Source organism: Leuresthes tenuis, unplaced genomic scaffold (assembly GCF_036924035.1).
Source record: "Leuresthes tenuis unplaced genomic scaffold, fLeuTen1.0.hap1 SCAF_3, whole genome shotgun sequence".
Lineage (NCBI taxonomy): Eukaryota > Metazoa > Chordata > Actinopteri > Atheriniformes > Atherinopsidae > Leuresthes > Leuresthes tenuis.
Genome location: NW_027325357.1, coordinates 36775342 through 36796391, shown reverse-complemented (window position 1 = coordinate 36796391; position 21050 = coordinate 36775342). Strand labels below are relative to the sequence as shown.

Here is a 21050-nt window from a genome sequence, read left to right as displayed (position 1 = left end):
TGGATAGTTTCCCAACAGAGCACTTCGCTCCCAAACTGCAGGTTTACTTGTTGTTCCCAGAGTTTCTAAAAGTAGAATGGGAGGTGGAGCCTTCAGTTATCAGGCCCCTCTCTTGTGGTATAAGCTGTCAGTAAATGTCTGGGAAGCAGACACCCTTTCCACTTTTAAGATTAGGCTTAAAACTTTCCTTTTTGATAAAGCTTATAGTTAGGGATGGCTCAGGTAATCCTGAAACATCCCATAGTTAAGCTGCTATAGGCTTAGACCTCATCTGTCACACCTTTCCTCACTTTGCTCTCTTTTCCCCCTGTTTAATTTCTCAAATGATATTATGAATATGATTTTTTGCCCCCCTCTTTCCCCTCTTTTCTGTCTTCTCAAACCCCAGCTGGTCGAGGCAGATGGCCACCCTTCCTGAGTCTGGTTCTGCCAGAGGTTTCTTCCTGTTAAAAGGGAGTCGTTCCTTTCCACAGTCGCCACAGGCACGCTCAGGACGGGAGATTGGACTGAAGACAAGTTTCGGTGCAATCTGTTGGTTTCCTTAGCTAGGATATTATTTTTTGAATTGGCTCTATGTGAATGAATTGGATTATGATTACAATTAATTTAATTCCAATTGGCTTGAATTGGACTATATTATTTAAGTGCATTGAGATGACAATTGTTGTTATCTGGCGCTATATAAATAAAATTGAATTGAATCGAACATCCCTTCTGAAAAATCTTACCCCTAAATTAAATTCAGGTTTAAAATACTCATACTGATTTCTTATCAGACTGGAAGAAATAAACACAAAGTACGATGAACAATGGGGGGGGGTACATTTTGTTTGAGTGATCAAGGTGTAGGGATTTAGGATGGATTAAAAACTGACACAAGCTGATGCGAGGTGGTATATTTTTAATGTTTCTGGAATGAATGAATGAAATAAAAGTGTTGAAACATTTTTTGCTATTCCTTTCTGTGAACATCATTTGTGGGACACTGGAGGCTCTTCTGTTTTCCCCTTTTTGCATGAATTAGGTCATATCTGTGATTGCGAACTCAGGTGTATTGTTTCTGTAAATGTAAACATGTACAACAAAGGCTCTTCAAAGAGAACAGTAAGGAATCAACACAAACATTTTCTTACCTTCAGGGTATGAAGAAGTGCCTCACAGCTATTACCAAGCGTCTTTGGTGGTGAAGTTGGTGAGGGGAAAAGGGATGGGAGTGCATTGAAGAGGGCAACAGTGAAATCCACTAAAGAATAGAAAGATGAATGGTCTGAATATGGTATAAATAACAATAAATTTGGGCGGCTGTAGCTCAGGAGGAAGAGCAGTCGCCCATCAATGGTGGTTCAACTCCGGCTTCCCCGGGCCACATGTCGAAGCATCCCTGGGCAAGATACTGAACCCCACGTTGCCTACCGATGTATCCATCGGTGTATGAATGATTAAATAGCACGTAGTTATGTATAAACTTAAGACGTGCTGAATGAGTGTGTGTGAATGTGGCATGTAGTGTTAGAAGCGCTTTGAGTGGTCAGTTAGACTAGAAAATCTATACAAGTACAAGTCCATTTACCATATGGAACAGCAACTTACCACCACGGACATCAAAGGGGAAAGGGGGTTGCAGGGCTTTCTTCCACACACCATAGAACTGCACCTTGGCACAAAAGTCTGCCCATCTTCCTTTCACTTCAATGTATCTGCTGTTGGTGCCATCTACTATGCGCCGTAGCTCATCCATTGCCTTAGACAGTATTGTGCACAGATAGTCAATCATTGACAATGCATTGAAATTCAGAACACAGATGGATATACAGTAATTCAAGTGCGGGTAGTAAAAAAACAACATACATTTCAAACATCTCTGAAGCATGCATATGCCTCAAAGGTTTTGCAGGTCGGTCTTCTTCCCTTATAACATCTACATCAATGAAAGCCCACCTGGCTTCAAACTCAATGTCCAAAATTTGAGCAAAATCTTTTTGATTGGGTTTTGCATTGGGCTTATTGTACACGCTGCTCAAGGTTCTGTAGTGCCTTGCCTGCATCTTCAGACTATCCTGGCCCACTGAAATGACAGAAACAGAGTTGAAACATTTCAATGTAAACACTTTAACAACAACACAGGGGAAATAAATTGTGGTTGAATACAACTATTTTTGGGAAACTTACAGTAGCAGTAAAACTAGACACTAGTTAGTTATTCAAAAAACAAACAAAAAACTAGACATGAATGTTTAAAATGCTTGATCGTTAAGTAATTGCTGACCCAAATCAAATCAATGAACTTACGGTAATTGAAATAAGGCCAATACAATAATTTGATACTGCTTACATCAATATTAACAATGTGATTCATTGATTTAAGTCAGAAAAGTGTGCTCACGAACATCCACAATCTTAGGAAATAATTTAAATTGAATCTCCAACAGTTTAGACTGATTTGCCACTCTGAAAGCCATTATCACGAATAACAGGCTGAGAGGTGTGCTGAGGTGTGCTTACCAACAACATTCTTTGCAAGTGTAGTTGGTGAAGTGATCACAGTCCTGGGTGAGGACCCTGAGGCTGATTCGGATGGCAGCAGTGAGGTTTTGGTGCCACTCTTTGGTTTCCTGGCACAGAGGGGGGTAGCTGTAGTGGGGATGCTTTTTTGGGAAACAATGAAAAAATTCTCTATACAAATATAAGCATGATGACAAGCAAAAACAGGTAGATATGAACACAGTGCTTGCCTTGCCATGACCTCTGGTTCAACAAATGTGAACAACTATAGTTTCATTAGATGATAAGAAATTTTTTTTTAAACAAAAACAAGTTGTTTCAATTAAATGTTTTTGCCCACAATTTGCACACCTGCACTGGAGCTGCCGTTGCTGATGTCATCATCGCTCTCAAGAAGTATGGTATTATCACTCAAGCTGTTCGTGTCTGTCCAATCTGTTTCCTTGTCTTGGTTGTCTGCACTGAAGAGAGCCGTCTTGGTCACTCCTCTTTGTGGTACGAAGTCCTGCCTTTTCCTTGTAGAGCTCATATTTTGGATTCGCTTTTACATTTTGGTGTAGATGGTCAGCTGCTGTAAAAGAATGTTAGATAAGCTGTTTGTCTTGCTGCTGACCTGCCCACAGTTTTGGTTGAGATAAATAAAAAATATTACTTACATATAGCATATTTGTATCAGCATCACGTAACATAGGGTAATAGTCGACAATCTTCTGTGACATGGCTCTCATTTCCAATTTGGAGGGGTACCTTTCTTCTTTCCCCATGGGACTAGCATGCAGGATTGCAACCATGCTGGTGACTGTGTTCCTTACAAGTCTGCAACATAGCTTCTTTGACATCTTGTAGTTCTTTTCCTTTCCATTGCAAAATTCTGACTACGCACCATGTCTAACTCTGAATCTGTGTATACCACATACTCTGGAGGGTCTGGCATTTTCATTGTTTTCTCAGCAGTTTGGCATATGGAGGTGGAGGCTTGTGGCTGGCATGGTGGAATGGCAGTAGTTAAAGGCATAATCCAGCTTCCACTACACGTGCTGGCATCTTGGTTCGTGGCATTTTCACACTATTAGGATTATGTAGGATGAAAACAAAATGCATTAGGACCATTCAAAATATGGTACAATTCAGACTTCAATAACTACTACTTTACAGTGTTAATTTTGTCGCCTAGTTTTAGTCTTAGTCTTGTGTCAAATACCCTTATTAGTTTTAGTCATATTTAGTCAGCTTGTATTCTTTTTTGTTTAGTCACATTTTAGTCAACGAAAAGTCTTAGCATTTTAGTCTAGTTTTAGTCAATAGTATTTTTTTAGTCTTTGAAAGCAGATTGAAAGTAATGCTAATCTAGTCAAACCAATAAGTATTTTTCTCACTCACTCATTAGCTGATGAAGTAGCTCCACATGTTGATTGACTAAGTTGCTAAAGGTGCCTGGTATTCACAGAAACACATCAATGTTCTGATTTGCATATTTTGTTATGAACACATACAAACATAATTCAACAACTTAAGACTTCAAAACAATCAAGATAAAAAAAATCAGCAGAACCTGATGCAACTATATATTTTTAAACCACTCTTATGATAACATAACAAACCCACCTTTCTGATTTTAAATAGAAATACTTTAAAAGCTATTAAATAAAGCCTGACATATTCTAAAAAACCAAAACCAACAACAATATCCTTGACAATAATTGCAGCCTTCTTGCATTTAAATAAATGAATAAATAAAAATAGATCAGTGGTAGATGTTGCCAATAAAAATGAGGTAGGTCTGACAATTACTTTTTGTGTTATAACAACTTGAACTGCTATCTAGCAAGCTAGATCCCATGTCATCAATATCAAAAGGTAAAACAATTCAAGGTTTGCAACAATAAACAGCAACCTAAAGTGAAAACAAAATGAAAATCTAACACCAAAACTATCCCATCACCATTCTAGACCCTGTAAAGCTTGAGAAAAGCACTTCTTTCTAATGTAACTCAGGCTCTATTGCGGCAGCGACTTGAAAGGTTCCCGGATAAGCCGAACACCCGCTCTGCAAACGCTTGTGAAGCTGGCATTGCCAGGAGGTCTAATGCCAGTGGTTTCAGATGTGGAAACAGAGTGGCCCAGAAATCCATTGTAGACCCAGACTCCTCACTGCTGGTATGGGACAGCACTTCTTTGTATTTCTGGATCTCTTGCTTGATTGAGGTCTTGAAGGTCCTTGGCCTTGATGCACGAATGGCACTGAAAAACCTAAATCTTGGCTTTTTGCTAGGGGTGTTGTCTCTGCAGCTACAGTATTACCAGTGTCGTCTTCTTCCTCATCAGGCGACTCCTCTTGCTGTGGTACGCTGTCAATGATGTGTTCTTCGACTTTTTTAAAGGAGAATCTGCATCTCCTCATCATTTTGAAAAGTGTTTCTGCTGAAACACTTGAATCAACAAAACTTGCAGCCGCAGCAAGAGGAGAAAATTTGTCTGCATTGACAACCAGAAAGCGGCCAAAGTGCTCATCCATGTTTGTGCTTATTTTCTGTGCCAGTGTAACTGCATCCCTGTAGCTCCTGCCATGAGCTAGGGAGAAGTTGAACAGGTGACACTTCAAGTCCAGAAGTGCAGGCACAGCCAGGGATTGGCAACTGGTGTCACTTTGAATCACCTTTGTGTGCTCTGCAAATGGTAGCAGCAACACTTTCAGGGTCTTATTTTATTTTTTTAAGTAGGTAAATAAATATACGTATCGACCCAGATGCAGCTATGACATCTCAGATAAGGAATAATACATTTTATCTATCAGTTTCAGGTAGGAATACTTTAATTGAAACAACATGTAATGACTGTGTATTGATTGGCAGAACGTTTAGCACAGACAGCACTGGTGTTTCCGCCTCACTCACACACACGCCACAGGAGGAGGAAAGTATGTTTTGGATTGTAATTTAAAAGTCTGTGACGAAAAAAGAAAGAACCATTTTATTTAGTTTTTATTTATCAAGTAGATTTTTCGTCTCGTCTTTTTTCATCAACAAAAATGCGTGTTATTTTCATCACAGTCAGTGTTTAAGGGCAATGATTTCGTCTAGTCTTCATCTAATTTTCGCCATGAAAAATACCTTCGTTGACAAATATGTTTCGTCTAGTCTCATCTGACAAAATTAATACTGCTACTTTAAGAATTATTACTTATTCTAATTTGTGTTTACATTTTGAAATCCCAAAGTTTTTTTCTTCTCTGAAAAATTTTCAGGGCCAGGAAAAAGATCCCTCAGGTCATCCCGGCTAAGGCCTTTCAAAGCCTCCTCATCAACACTGGCAGCTGTAATAAATATATATGACAAATATCTATGTTTAGATGACGTAATGACAAGCTACAGTACAAAGCAACATGAAGAGGTGCCATTTATCTGTCTTTCTGAGCTCCAACACATTTGTAAACTGTTTATCTAGTTGTCAGTTCTATAAAGCCTCCTATTTGTACAGTTACTGTAAAGCCAGTATGTAATTAGTTGAAAACAATTATAAACCCATCTCAGAAAGATGCCTGTCCCAAATAAAAGGAAGAATAAAAATGTTAAAGTTTGGACTTTAAGCATTACTTTTATGCCATTAAGTTCAGTGTTATAATATAGTATAAATATAGTAATATATTATTTGATTTTAACCTTCAGTTGTTCAACTGTCCCTATGCCCAGACAATAAGACATGAGACTATTAATCTGTGGGAAAAAAAGCAACTCCATTGGTCCCACCTACTGCCCGTACTGCGATTTGCAAGAATTTACCACGAGCGAGACAAAACAACCAATCAGAGCCAGAGCAGCGTCTGACATCTGTCAATCACTCCTCACACACAAGTGACATCAAGTTTGTGTTGGTTCACATTTTCAAGTTAACACACACACACACACCACACACAGTAGGTCCTGGGGGGGTGGTTGCACTGAGTGGTATCTGGTGGGTGGGGCTCTCTGAGTATGTAGGCTTCCCAGGGGGCTGCTCTCCCAGTTCTACAAGGTTGGCTGCCCCTCAATTTTAATCGCTCACTATTAGAAAATATTGAAGAGCCAGAAGGGTGAGGGGAGAGGTCCACCCCCAACACCCCCGTTGCCTGGTTGCAGCCTGGTGGAGGAGGGGCTGGGAGGAAGAGGTGTTCTACTGGGTCGGGGTCTGTGGTGGCTGGGGGGCTGCAGGCCCCCGGATGTGCCCACTGCGCCACATCACAGCGGAGTTGAGGGAGGGGGAACAGGAGTGGATGCATGTGCTGCTTGAGTGTGTTTACGTGTGATCTGATTCATGTGGTGACTGGGCCTGGGACTTGCTGTCCTTTGGCCTGCTTGTGCTGTTCCCGTTGGGGGGGGGGTTGCCTCTCCCCGCGGCTTCACCCACCTGTGGGCAAGTGCGCTGGCCCACTGTGCTTGGCTGTCTGGGGCACTTGGCGACATGGGGTCGGTGGGCTGTTGCCCCTGGTTCCCGGGGGACCTCTGCCCTATGCTTATGGGGGCTCTGTCCGGGGGCTTCCTCTGCGGTCTTCTGGGTGGATGCGTGGTTGTCCCTGCGGTGGGCTTCCCGGGTTCTGTGCTCCGTGGGGGTTGCTGGTGGCCTGGGTCTTGTGGCCCTTTCTGCCTGCTTCTGATTGCTGGGGGGGGGCTGTGGATTGTGGCCGTGTACACTTATACACTCATAACTAAGCATGGTTATCATGTAGGTCCTGTTCAATGTGTATCGCAGGTTCATGCACACACACACACACACATTCATTAGCCCAGTAGCATGCTTGCTAAGCAGTTGATGTGTTATACTGTGGTTTCAGGTTATCTATATCCACAGTTGTGTTGTATGTGATTGCCACTACTTGTGTTTGTTTTTGTTTGTTTGTATTTGTTTTTTCTCTGCTTGTCTGCTTTCAGGTGCTCCTGGTGGCGCTAAGACTGGATTCCCAACAGAGGCCGTGGATTGTCTTCTGTTTTGTTTTACAGGTGTAGCAGCTGGTTGTCTGGTTTTTCATTTTCTTTCTCTTTCTATTTCTGTTCCGTTCCTTTTTCGTTTCATCTTCCTCTTTCCCTGTCCCCTGGTTCGGTTCAGCACTATTATATGTTAAATATTTTAACAAAAATAAATACATAAGCAGTTGATGGGCATCAAGGGGAGCTTTACATTTATAAAGCTTCCCTTGGCAAAGCAAATCTGTTTGGCATAAAAGGTATTCAGACCACAATTCTGCTGCCATAATGCTGGACAGGACAAGGGGGAAAAAATTAGCTAAGCCTGCTCTCTTCTCCATCTTACCAACTGTACCTTTTAAATTGATTGTTTTATTTATCAGCACATTTGGGCTGCAACTATGGCTATTACTCACTAAATCAGATAATGAATTGTAAAATTACTAACTGGATTTTCTTTAGCTATCCATTGAAACTGGCTTAATTTAGATTTTTTTCATCCTAAGAATATTTTTAATTTAATTCTTTCAGTAAATAAAGGCTGAAAAAAATCCAGCAAGCAGAAAAATGCTGAATTTCAAATAACGTATTCAGCCAATAACGTGTACTCTAATGTATAAACAGCATCAATACATCAAATATAAACTTTAGTCATAACTTACCCTCTAACACCGATAGAGTGGCATCATCAAAAATAGCCATTCTGAAAAGCATTAACAGGCAATACCTAACACAAACCCACCAAACAGAGTTCATTAGTTAGCATGCACACAGCAGCTATGTTGTTCAAATAACAACATACATGTAATGAAACTGTTTTGGAAAAGAACTGAAAGATATCTAAATAGTTTGGCTTTTGTTTGTTTGAAGAACAGAATAAATACTAAATAAGTAGCGTTTAGCAGAAAAAAATTAATAAAAGCCAAGCATGTGCGCACGTCGGGGTAGGCGTTGGACGCGACGCACATCACACAGCATAGCTGTCCGTCAAGTGTTGAGCAGGCTTTGAGAATCGGATGTATATCAAGACATAATCATCAGGTTTTGTGAAAATAACCTACATACGTGCGAGGTCAATCTCACGCTCCATTCGTCCCTCACTCGTGAACAAGACCCCGATAAACTTGAACTCCCCCACTTGGGGAAGGAGTTAAAATAAAATAAAATAATAATACAAATGTTTGCATGAGGGCTGCACGGTGGTGTGGTGGTTAGCACCGTCACCCCACAGCAAGAGGGTTTCAGGTTCGATCCCTGCCTGGGGCCTTTCTGTGTGGAGTTTGCATGTTCTCCCCGTGTATGTGTGGGTTCTCTCCAGGCTTCCTCCCACCATCCAAAAACATGCATGTCAGGTTAATTGGTGACTCCAAATTGATAGGCTCCAGCCCACCTGCTACCCAATTAACGGACTGTCGGTATAGAAAATGGATGGATGGAGTTAAAACCATTATCAGTTCCTTGAAATAGGCATTGAGCATCCAATTTTTGCAAGAGTCTCAGCTGTCAAAAATATTGATTATGTTAAGGCATAGAGGTCATGCAATCTGTTGTCTCAGTGAAATGGCACATCCTCAGTGGCAATAAGTACATCAGTAGGAAATCTATGATCATTGTAGATGTAGATGGTGCTTTCCCAGTGTTGGACTGATAAAAGATATCTTTGTGATAGATTCTTCTTTTGTTGCTTTTGAGTACCAGCGTTATGAGATACTGAATTTGAGTCCAGACTTGCTGGCATATGAGGTGGCAGTTCGCAATGTTGCACAGGCTACAGAATTTGTATATGAACTCATTGAATGTATTTCCTATTTTTCAGTTAGTTTCAAAGAACATATTATTGTGCCAATAAAATAGTCTTTGAGATATTGTTGCCCACAGAAGTAGATATTAATATGGAGGAACAACAAGGGATGCATTGATGTATTGAGTTATTGCGTTTGCCTGTTTTGTAAACGAACATTGGTAATAAAAAAAATGCCATGGACTGTAAGATGAGTTGTGGTTAAAGCTGTATAATTTATCCTATCACATTGTCTGAACATACTCGAAGTCAGAGCAATAATAAACCCTGTTTCTAATTCAGATGCTTTTTTTTGTGTGACGCTTGAATCAAACAACTTGAGTTTCTTACTGAATCTTAAAACAAGATTTATTTTGACGAGACTTTGGGAGAGAGATGTAATATATTTTATTTTAACAGTTATCTCATTATCTCATTTTAAGATTTCCTGCCTATTTGAGACAAAAAAGATAAGGTTGTGCTTGATTTAAGATTACAGTGTAAAATTGAACACTTAAAATAGGAAATTAACTCTTAAAACAAGATAAATGATCTAACACTTCTAAATCTTTTTTTAAAGTTTTTTTCATCTTGTTAAGAACCAAATAATTTGTAGTGTTGTCTCCTCGTTCCAGCCTCGTTCCTCCCGAGTCTGACGGATTCCCTGGCTTCCTTTCTCATCTCTCCAACATCTTTGCCTTACCTGGATCTGCCTCACCACCTGCCTGCTCACCCGCCGCCCCTTTGGAAAACACCCTCCAGTCAGTCTCTGCCTCACCCTCCAGTTGTGTTTTCACCGGTTCACAGTAAGGCAAACTCAATTTCCCCTTTTTGGATTCACTCACTAAAGAACCTCTCCATATCCAGGTGCATCTGCCGCTCGGACCCTTGTGTTACCCTGGTTCTCCCAACATTTCCTTGGCTCCTGATTCTGTGTTTCCTATTTCATTCCACTTCTCTAAAAATAAAATCTTATTTTTTCATCTAAAAACTGAATCCAGCGTTTGAGTCCTACCTCTGTTTTGGCTGACACCCCGTGACAGTTACATTCATGGAAAAAACAGCAATAAATGACTCAAGTGTTTTCCTCCACATTTGCTATTCATCTTTTATTTAAACATTTTTGTAAATCGTGGGTTCACCTAAAAACTAGAGCCATGGAACCCACTGGTAGCTTCACACAAGGAGCAAGAACACTGTGGGAGGAGAATACCATGTACATGCAGTACTTGCATACAGAAGGACATAAGGACTATCACACAAAAAACTGCTGAAAAGAGTTCACTTCAAATAATCCCATACAAATTGTGGATAAGTCACATACATCCTGAAGTGAAGCACGGAGCAGATAAAAAAGGGTACATAATAGATGATAATAATAATTACCCTTGCTCAGGTAAGGAGCATAACCCAACTATAGCTATAATGGAGTTAATCTCATCATGTAGACCCACTGAATGTCTTGCTCAGTGCTGGGATACAGCTTGATGATATCCATGTAGAGGAGGTGATGACTGCTCAACTGCAGAACTAGTATGCAAAGCCACTCTTTGTAATGATCTGGCTAAGGGAGTTCAGGCCTATGCAAAATAGCTCCGGATGGCTACGGACCTAGATCATGTCCTTGGTAGATGCCATACTTGTGCAACTGGCACTTAATTGGGTTGTCTGTCAGCTGTAGATTAGTAACTAGTAACTAGCTCATCTGAAGTTATGTTCTTACAATTCCCGTTTGAGCCTTAGTCATGTACTGAGCCATGTGCCTACTGATCTTATCCATTATGATGCCTGACAGGAGCTTCCATGTTGTACAGAGGCAGGTTATTGGACTGTAGATGGATGGAATCGCCCCCTTCTGGGGGACCTTCAGGAGTTAGTTTATCCAGTAGGTGTGTATCATGTCAGGGCCTGTTGCAGTAATTAGCAGTTCCAGTGCCTCAGGTATGGTGAGTTGTTATGTCTTAAAATTCTTAATTTTATCTTTCTGCTGTTCTGATAGCTGGCTAAATTCTCTCCATGTTGCTTTGATCTCGGCCTCCAACCTTCTTTTCTATGGGGGGATATGGTCTCTTACTACCCCATGATTTCGTAATCTTACAGCCAAGTATCCCTTGGATCATGGCTGTTGTGGTGTACATGAGCTTACTGGTCTCTGTGATGTTCCAAGTAGGTAGCCATGTAGTAACAGTAAGTGTAATATATAATGCTGCATTCACAACCCATTAGCCTTTCAGAGCGCACTTTGTCTCTTAGCCTTAGCAAAGGGCTACACATTTATCCAAGATCTTTCATCTCAGGTTAACTTCCCTTATGTTAAGGTTGTCAGGGCTTGTTAATTGGAATCTGTACCAAGGTTTGGGTAGTGGGCCCAATGCAATTATCTGAACTCATGACTTTGAATCTGGAAGTTAAACATCAAAGGTCAAAATAAACAAAAGTTCACTAAATTCTGTAAGTTATAAGATGCCATGTCACATCCAAAAGTTAAAGGTGATCTTAACTTTGAGATCATTGGTGTTCTGCAAAAAGCTCAGATTATTTAAAATCAGAAACTTAAGTCTCAATTTAGTATCAAAATCATGTTTCATACATGGCTCATACAGTGGTGTGGTGGTCAGCACTTCTGCCTCACAACAAGAAGATTCTCATCTCAGCCTTTTGGTGGAACTTGCTCTCCTCATGCATGCGTTTGTTCTCTGGAGTACTGGCTTTCTGGGAGAACATAATGAAAACTTTACTAATTTTTAAGGGAGCCTGAACACTTTTCATGTTCAAATTCAAACATCAATTTTCTCATTATAAGATGTCCCTTGAATTTGTGTTAGTTTTATAACAGATTCATCTCTAATATACATTTGATTATTTAGTTGACATTCAGGTTCAAACATTGTTCAAAACATTTTGACATTTGTTTGTTCAAAATTTGTCCACCTCAACATTTACTGTTGTTTAAAGATCGTGGGCTTCTGCATATTGATGTTTTTATTTTGTTAATATTCCTTTGCAACTCTACTCATTCAATTTGTTTTGTTGATGAATCTAAGCCATTTTCTTACATGAAGACCAGAAAATGTATGTAACATGCAGATAATATGTTCTGTATTTTCTCTGCACTTCCTGTGCAAACATGCACTTCACAATTGAAGAATGGTTTCTGGAGATGTGTTCTGGAAATACTAACAGTGAGTGTCTGGCTAGAGCAGAGAGGATGGTGGAAAAATTAAAAAGAAATCTTTGTGTTATGTTTAAATTGAGTCAGCATCTCTTAAAACAAACAATCTCTCACTACAAATGCTCTGGAGGATTTGGTCTTGTTATTAGTCATGGGCATACTCGATCTTTTGGACATCCTACCAGGAAGCTGGTGAAATTGTTATTTTTGCAGTTGACACACGTACTACGGTCCTGAAAATTTCTAGAAATGTTCCAGAGAGATGGCATGTGAGAATACAGCATTTGCAGAGAGGAGACAGGATTTTGTTTTTTTTAACAAAGTTACCATTGGATGCCACAAGCCCTCATTGCCTCCATGCAAACTTGTTTAGCAGATGTTTAGCCTTATAAACATCTGAAACCAATTAGTACTTATCTAATTTCCTTCTGAATATAAAAACCTGATGTTTGTGGGGTTTTTTTGGTCATTTTTATTCGGTCTTTAGTAACATACAACATGAAACAGAAAATCTCTTGTACAAAGGCCTCATATGCTTTCTAATACTTTTACTTTATTATTCAATTTAAAAAGCTGTTTTTTAGAGTTCAGAGTCATATAAGCATATACACTCCTGCACTGCTCAGGGGTTTTTTGATATTCTGGAAACTTGCTTTCACATTTAAGCACAATCATTCACCTTTTTGTTTGTCTTAAGGTACTCGAAAAAACTAAAGCTTTATGGGCATTGACTGAACAGACTTACATTGCATTAAAAGAAAAAAAATCTATGCATTATTCTATTGTTTTAATTGTACCAGTAATCACAATATGAAATTAATAAAAGAAACAAATTGGATGTCATGAACATCTCTTTTGTCCTCATAAGAAGGCTGTGTGGGTTCTCGGGTAGTGTATCTCACCCGCTAAAAAGCTTTGACATTCTTGTAATCATCAGGCCCTTTGTTCTACTCATCATTATCCTCTTCGTCGCTATCCTTCATGGAAATGCCTTGCATCCCTCCTTCCCTCACTGATGCAGTGGCTTCTTCCAAAGTCAGACGGTTTCTCACGGTCTCATACATTTTACTATTCAAAGTAGACTCCAGCACACCTTGAAGACGGAAGTCACGATATTTTTTCTGTCACAAATAGGAGAACAATAATTAGTTAATGAAGGAACTCAAGAAATGACTTCACAGGTTTGTGGGAGATGTCGTCTGTGACAAATGTCAAATTACATAGTGTGAGCAAAGGGACACTGATCTCAGTATTGTAAGATGTTGTAATTGTAAGCAATTGTAAGCTGACACAGGTGAGAGACAGGCAATGGAAGTGAACAATGTGAGGCAAACCATCGATTTCAAGGTAGTACCAACCTCGTCACCCCCACCCTCCAACATACTGATGACATCCACCTCAGACCCTGCCACATCCCCCTACCCCTAGTCTGGACTCGACATCACAGCCAGCCACGTAAGCATAGAGCTGGAGAGGTTCAAACAGAAGAAAGCTGCTGGACCGCATCCTCTTCATCACATACACTGCTGACTTTAAGTACTGCACTGAGTCGTGTCATCTACATAAATTCTCTGATAACATGGCCATTGTCGGCTGTGTTGAGGGCGGCAGGGAGGCTGACTGCAGAGACCTGGTTGACCACTTTTTGAAGTGGTGTGGGGAGAACCACCTGCAGCTGAACATGGCAAAGACGAAGGAGATGGTAATGGACTTCAGGAGGAACAAGCCCCTGCCCTCTCCTGTCTACATCGGTGGGACGGATGTGGAGATGGCACCAGCATACAGGTACCTGGGTGTCACACTGTACAATAAAACGGACTGGTCCACTAACACAGAGGTCATCTACAAGAAGGGCCTGAGCCGACTTTACTTACTGAGGAGGCTCAGGTCCTTTAACATCTGCAACAAGATGCTGCAGATGTTTTATCAGTCTGTTGTGGCGAGCACCATCTTTTTTGCTGCGGCACTCTAGGACACCAACAGACTGAACAAACTGACAAAGAAAGCAGAGTCTGTTGTTGGCTCTTAGCTTGTCACCCTGGAGGAGGTGATGCTGGCAAAACTGCTGGCAATCATGGACAATCCCTCTCACCCCCTCCACAAAACACTGGACAAACTAAAGAGCAGCTTAAGCAAGAGACTCATTCAACCCTGTTGTTATAAGGAACGGTAAAGGAAAATGTTCCTCCCAACCGCAATCAGACTTTACAACTCATCTGAACTGAACTTGACTAAATATACCTGTCACCTTCTGCACTTTGTACCTCAGCACTCCACTCCTATTACTGTAACATTTACTTCATATGTGATATTAGATAAGATTAGATTTCCTTGAAATTCACATGTTACAGCAGCAAGCAAGAGACAAAAAAAGGAAAGACAACAGAGACATAGCAGGTAATACCACCAGTAGCAGCAGTTGTACATGGGCTTGTAAAGATAAAATTGGCCATTGTTATTATTATATACATTATATACAGTGGTCTACTGGAGGGTGGGGAGTGTCAGACCTGGTTGTTAAACAGTCTGACAGCAGCAGGATGGAAGGACCTGCAATATATGTCCTTCACACACTTGGGGTGAAGGAGGAATCCTATCTATCTATCTATCTATCTATCTATCTATCTATCTATCTATCTATCTATCTATCTATCTATCTATCTATCTATCTATCTATCTATCTATCTATCTATCTATCTATCTATCTATCTATCTATCTATCTATCTATCTATCTATCTATCTATCTATCTATCTATCTATCTATCTATCTATCTATCTATCTATCTATCTATCTATCTATCTATCTATCTATCTATCTATCTATCTATCTATCTATCTATCTATCTATCTATCTATCTATCTATCTATCTATCTATCTATCTATCTATCTATCTATCTATCTATCTATCTATCTATCTATCTATCTATCTATCTATCTATCTATCTATCTATCTATCTATCTATCTATCTATCTATCTATCTATCTATCTATCTATCTATCTATCTATCTATCTATCTATCTATCTATCTATCTATCTATCTATCTATCTATCTATCTATCTATCTATCTATCTATCTATCTATCTATCTATCTATCTATCTATCTATCTATCTATCTATCTATCTATCTATCTATCTATCTATCTATCTATCTATCTATCTATCTATCTATCTATCTATCTATCTATCTATCTATCTATCTATCTATCTATCTATCTATCTATCTATCTATCTATCTATCTATCTATCTATCTATCTATCTATCTATCTATCTATCTATCTATCTATCTATCTATCTATCTATCTATCTATCTATCTATCTATCTATCTATCTATCTATCTATCTATCTATCTATCTATCTATCTATCTATCTATCTATCTATCTATCTATCTATCTATCTATCTATCTATCTATCTATCTATCTATCTATCTATCTATCTATCTATCTATCTATCTATCTATCTATCTATCTATCTATCTATCTATCTATCTATCTATCTATCTATCTATCTATCTATCTATCTATCTATCTATCTATCTATCTATCTATCTATCTATCTATCTATCTATCTATCTATCTATCTATCTATCTATCTATCTATCTATCTATCTATCTATCTATCTATCTATCTATCTATCTATCTATCTATCTATCTATCTATCTATCTATCTATCTATCTATCTATCTATCTATCCCATATGTCTCTCAAAATTGGTCATACTAGTCTGAAGACATGCTTGATTAAAAACCTTTGAAAGTCTGAGTTTTCATTAATTGGCATGGAAGCAGCAACCCCCTACAATTTTGATGTTGTCTTGAAAAGGCTTCTTTTGAAGTAGTTATATTTATAACAACAACGTCCAATCTGTTCTAAACTTCATACATTTGATGAGTGAGCTCCTAAAGTGATCTACCTGTTTCTCATCTGCCCTCATCAGGACACCTTTATAGGAGCTGCAGGAGCAATCAGTCTTCGCCAGATTGTCTCACAACCCTTGGAAAAGCAATTAAGCTGACTCCAGTGTTTTCTCATTGCAAGTTTTCCCAAGCTCTTACCCTGCCTTGTTTCTCCAGTGCTCATCTACCTTGTCCATTCCTCCTGTTCTGGTTTCCTCGTGCCTGTATCGCCATCCATGGTTGGATTTCTCTCAACAGCCTGTCCTACTTACCTGCCTGCTCGCCCCACCGCCAAATAAGAGCCTTGCACCACAGCCAGCACCCTCCCCTCCATCTTGGACTCCCTCTGGAAAATAAAGTTCCATGTCCTCCCGGATTCTACTCTCACTCCAATTATCAATAAATTCTTATTATTCCGATCGTCCTAGTGTTCACTGTCGGCTCTTGAGTCCGTATTTTCAGGCGGCTAGTCACCTAGCCGTGGCAGATTGTAATCGAGCTTCTAACTTAAACCCACTTCAGACATGGTCAGAAGGCAAATATTATGAAATAGTCAGTTATATGGGAAACAGAAGTAAAATGTTACACTTATAAAGAGTTGTTGTAAAATTATTTTTTGTAAATATTGGCATAATAGTTGAATTCTATAAACTGTCTACTCGCATTTTGATATGTGGTACAAAAATAAATGCTAACATTTCTCACTTTGACAATCCTGATGAGTATCTTCAGCTGGTAAACATGGAGCTGCAGGTCCATACGGTCAGTCAGCCATATTCCTGTAAGGTTCATAGTGCTGGTGTACCATTGCTGTAACAGACACATAAAGAAACTCAATAAATAAATATCAAAATGTGGCATTTTAGACAAAAAAGGTATTCTGTACTTCACTGACTTTGCTTGCAGTATTTCTGACAGAGAAGAATTTTGTAACGTCATCCTTGAACCAGAGTGCAAAGGGAAACCGAAAGAGACACTAATATACAAGATGATATTGTTGTCATTTGCACAGTTAATGAGAACAACAGTTACTTATTTTTACTAAGAGGTTGATATACTGTAATTCATAGATACCCACAAAGTGTGGTCCCATCATGTGAGGCCATATCTGACATATTCATATCTATGACCTTAGGATCTACTCAATTCTAGGATGGATTTTCCTCAGGAAAAGGACCTGAGGAAAATTAATCAACCAATGAGACATGAGATAATGGGGATTTTAATAAAGAGAGCAACATGTTTTAGACTACCATTGCCCATGTCAAAGTTCATAAGTCTTGCTTTCTAATGTTTTTATTACACAAATAATAAATGATTCAAAGACATTAGCTAGAGCGCACACCATACTGATTCTGGAATTTGCTTATTTAGCTTCCTAAGTCCTGTAATCCTGGCTAGTAATAGTTTTGAGTAGGGTTCACATTCTGCTAATGTCCCAGCTTTCTTCAGAAAGTAGTGAGTAGTCAGGTTCTCATTGTTACAATATTATTACTCACACCAGAATCGTTAATAATCATGTTGGTCCACTGCACAAAAGCAGCAGTTTCTGAATGAAAACTCTCCTTTTTAAGACTAGAAATACCAACATTTCTGTTCAACACAATTTTTATATACTTATGTCAGTCTATAAATATAAAATAATGACTTGCCTATGTTATGGATTAGGTTGAAATTGTCATGCTTTCTCATAAATTGTAAAATTATTGCATTTTCAAGGCTTCTAATGGTTACATGCAAATATTTTTCCCTTACAAACTGTAACATGCCTATATTCTGCATCACATTAAAAACAATCAAATATTCAAAAATGTTTATAAGGAGAAAGGAAGGAGTTGTTGGTGGTGTTCCACCACAGACTGTCAGGAAGGAGAACCATGTTTGAGTGCTCTCTGACCATCATTGCCCAAGAACTTTTCACTTTGTCAGTTGTGGCTGCTTAGCTTTAGGCATAGAATCATGCCTAAATTATTATGCTTATTATTATGATTGTTCAAGCATAAATTATTTATGATTAATACATTTATGACACTTCCTTATAGTGTACAAAAGGAAAGGCAATTAAAACATTTTTTCTCATCCCACAATTTCTGCACCTATATTGTGTCACAAATGTGTTTTTGAAATGGGTATAAATGTTCCTTTTACATATTTTCATGTGAGACTGTACAAATATTATTGGCATGAGATTTATTCTGTGCAAAAGAAGCTAATAGGCTTTTTTAAATTTATAGACTCAAAAATTACAACAATATTTACAATAATTCTCATCATTTTAATTTGGGTCAGTTTAATAAAATTAGTTGCTTTGAAAAAAACAAGGCTTTCATTGCACAATGGTATACCTACACTGAATAACTGTTTTTACAAGAAAAAGAAATTCATTGAAAAAACTCTCTTTTCATCTTAAACTTAAAAAAACTAAGTAAAAATTGTTTCAAAACACACACACACACACATCTAGTTTCTATTCCCTGTGTGCACTGTCCATTGACACAATGCAGTCCCGAAGCCCTAACCTTTGTCATTACAACTCAACGCCTTAGCCCCAACCTAGCCCTAAACTTAACTTAACCCCCTAATTCTGAGCCTAACCCTTAAATAAAGTCTTAAGTAGTGATAGGACGAACGACACTGGTGCGTCAGCTCTGTGTCGAGAGCCCAAGAGTGAAACTCCGTATTGGTGCGTGTATCACTTTAAGAAAAAATCAAGTGACCGATACAGGAACGGTATCGCTTGAATGTGACGGTGCCAAATTATAAGGAAGCAAACTGTGTCAACATGTTGTAGGTTTGTTGGATGGAGTTTTGTTGTTGGAGTTGGAGTTTGGATTTTTGCTTGATCGCACCTTGTTACACTTCATGGATCGTTCCAAGAAATTTTCCCCTGTCTGGAATAATTTTGATCTTGTGACACCTAATAAGGTAAGCTTTTTCTCTTTGACATTGTTTACTGTTATTTTCTTAATCAATATATATTTGTAGTCTTTTCTGGTCAGAGGTTTGAATGTTTAATGATAAATTAACTTTTTATAGTAGTATAGGTGAAGTGTCGGCTCTGCTCCACAGAGCTGTCTTACATCAACAAGAGCACCTCATCAATGCTGAGGCATTATAGAGCTCGGCATGGCAACGATTAATTGGCAGATACTCGTGTGAGTAACCCAGGTATGTTGAAATTCTTATTACACATTCTTATTATACATTCTTAAAGTTTATTACACACAAAATATTTTGTGTGACTGTCATATAGTTTGTAAAAACAAAACAGTCCTTTAATAAGCTTTTAACAAAATTTTTCATTTTGGCTTGCAGTTCCTGACAAGGAAGCGATGTGGCTGTGGTCAACATGATCATTAAGGACTGTCAGCCACTCAGTCTTGTTGAAAATGAGGGCTTCAGGGAGCTAATGAAGCTTGTTGCACCCTCATATGTTCTACCAAGCAGGAAGGTATGCTTAAGAAATGTATGATTAAATTAACTATTGAGTGATATACAATTCATGATCATGATATACATTTGTGATATTTGTATTACAGTATTTTTATGGTTATTTGTAGGCCATCAAGGACTTGGTGAGCAAGAAATATGAGGAGGAAAAGGAGAAAACAAAAAAGGACCTCCAGAGCGCCGTTGCTGTTAGTTTGACAGCTGATATGTGGACGTCCATCAACATGGAGGCATATCTGGCTGTTACTTGCCATTATGTGGACAAAGACAGCCATGAACTCTGTTCATCAGTCTTGGGAGTGCAGTATTTTCCTCAAAAACACACTGCAGAAAACATGGCCACTGTTAAAAGGACCCTCATGGAGGAGTGGGGCATTGCAGACAAGGTCAGGTGTCTTGTCACTGATGCAGCACCAAACATGATTTCATGTGCTCGAATGCTGCAAATACGGCAAACCATTTGTATTGCCCATTCCATGAATTTAATTGTGAGAAAGGCATGTGATCAAATCCCAACATTCACAGAAATTCGCAGCAAAACACGACACATTGTGACATATTTTCGATCAAGCACCACGGCGAAAGAGAAGCTCAGTGAAATGCAGCAATAGCTTGGAATACCATTCCATAAATTAATAAATGAAGTGCCGACACGATGGAACAGCACCTACCAAATGCTTGAAAGAATGACTGAGCAGAAGGAGGCAGTCTCTTTAAAACCTGATATTATTCCACTGACTCCTGAAGAATTTAAAGTGATTGAAGAGATGCTCAGGGTCCTTGTTCCTTTTTACCTGGCCACAAAAGAACTCTCTGAGGAAAAAAGAGTCTCGGGGTCAAAGGTCATTCCATTGATGAGAATAATCCACATTGACCTCCAGCATCAAGCAACAACAGTTACAAAAACAGCTGCTCAACAGCTGGCTGAAAATTTGAGAAAGCGGCTACTTGAAGTGATCTGCAACATGGAATCGCTCAGTGTGATGACACTGGCAAAGCTGTTGGATCCAAGGTTTAAAACAGTTGCCTTTGTTAGTCCACAAAAAGCAGGTGACGCTGTAAAAAGACTGAAGTTGGAGTGTGCTGCTGAAATCAGGATCCATGAGTCTGACCCAGCAGGAGAAGAGCCGAGCTCTTCACATGCATCAGAACCCAGTTCAGGTATGAAAACACGTTTCTTTGTGCTTTTTTGCATATTTCCGTGGCATTTTGTCATGAGGTAATAACCCAAAGACTTTTTTCTAAAATATTTTTTAGGGCACAATCTCTGGAAACCTCTTGATATGGAGGTTGAGGAGAGCAAGAGGA

At 39.0% G+C, this 21050-nt stretch overlaps 1 protein-coding gene across 3 annotated transcripts in view; it reads right to left on the bottom strand.

Annotated features, from left to right (window-relative positions):
* Positions 1-748: 748 nt before the first annotated feature.
* LOC140303956 (calcium-dependent secretion activator 1) overlaps positions 749-21050 on the bottom strand; it is a 628956-nt gene continuing 608654 nt past the window's right edge. Inside the window, exons 25-32 of one of the 3 annotated variants that reach the window (XR_011915223.1) lie at positions 16998-17102; positions 13294-13512; positions 3159-3568; positions 2854-3073; positions 2503-2645; positions 1849-2065; positions 1591-1741; positions 749-1243 (exon numbers count right to left, since the gene is read on the bottom strand). Coding sequence is in view for 2 of the 3 variants with exons in the window: in XM_072382952.1 (XP_072239053.1) it covers positions 13339-13512; positions 16998-17102 (279 nt within the window). In the remaining variant the exon portion in view is untranslated. Of the gene's footprint in view, positions 1244-1590; positions 1742-1848; positions 2066-2502; positions 2646-2853; positions 3074-3144; positions 3569-10324; positions 13513-16997; positions 17103-21050 lie in introns of those variants that run through there. The other 2 variants (XM_072382952.1, XM_072382951.1) reach the window with 2 other exon arrangements.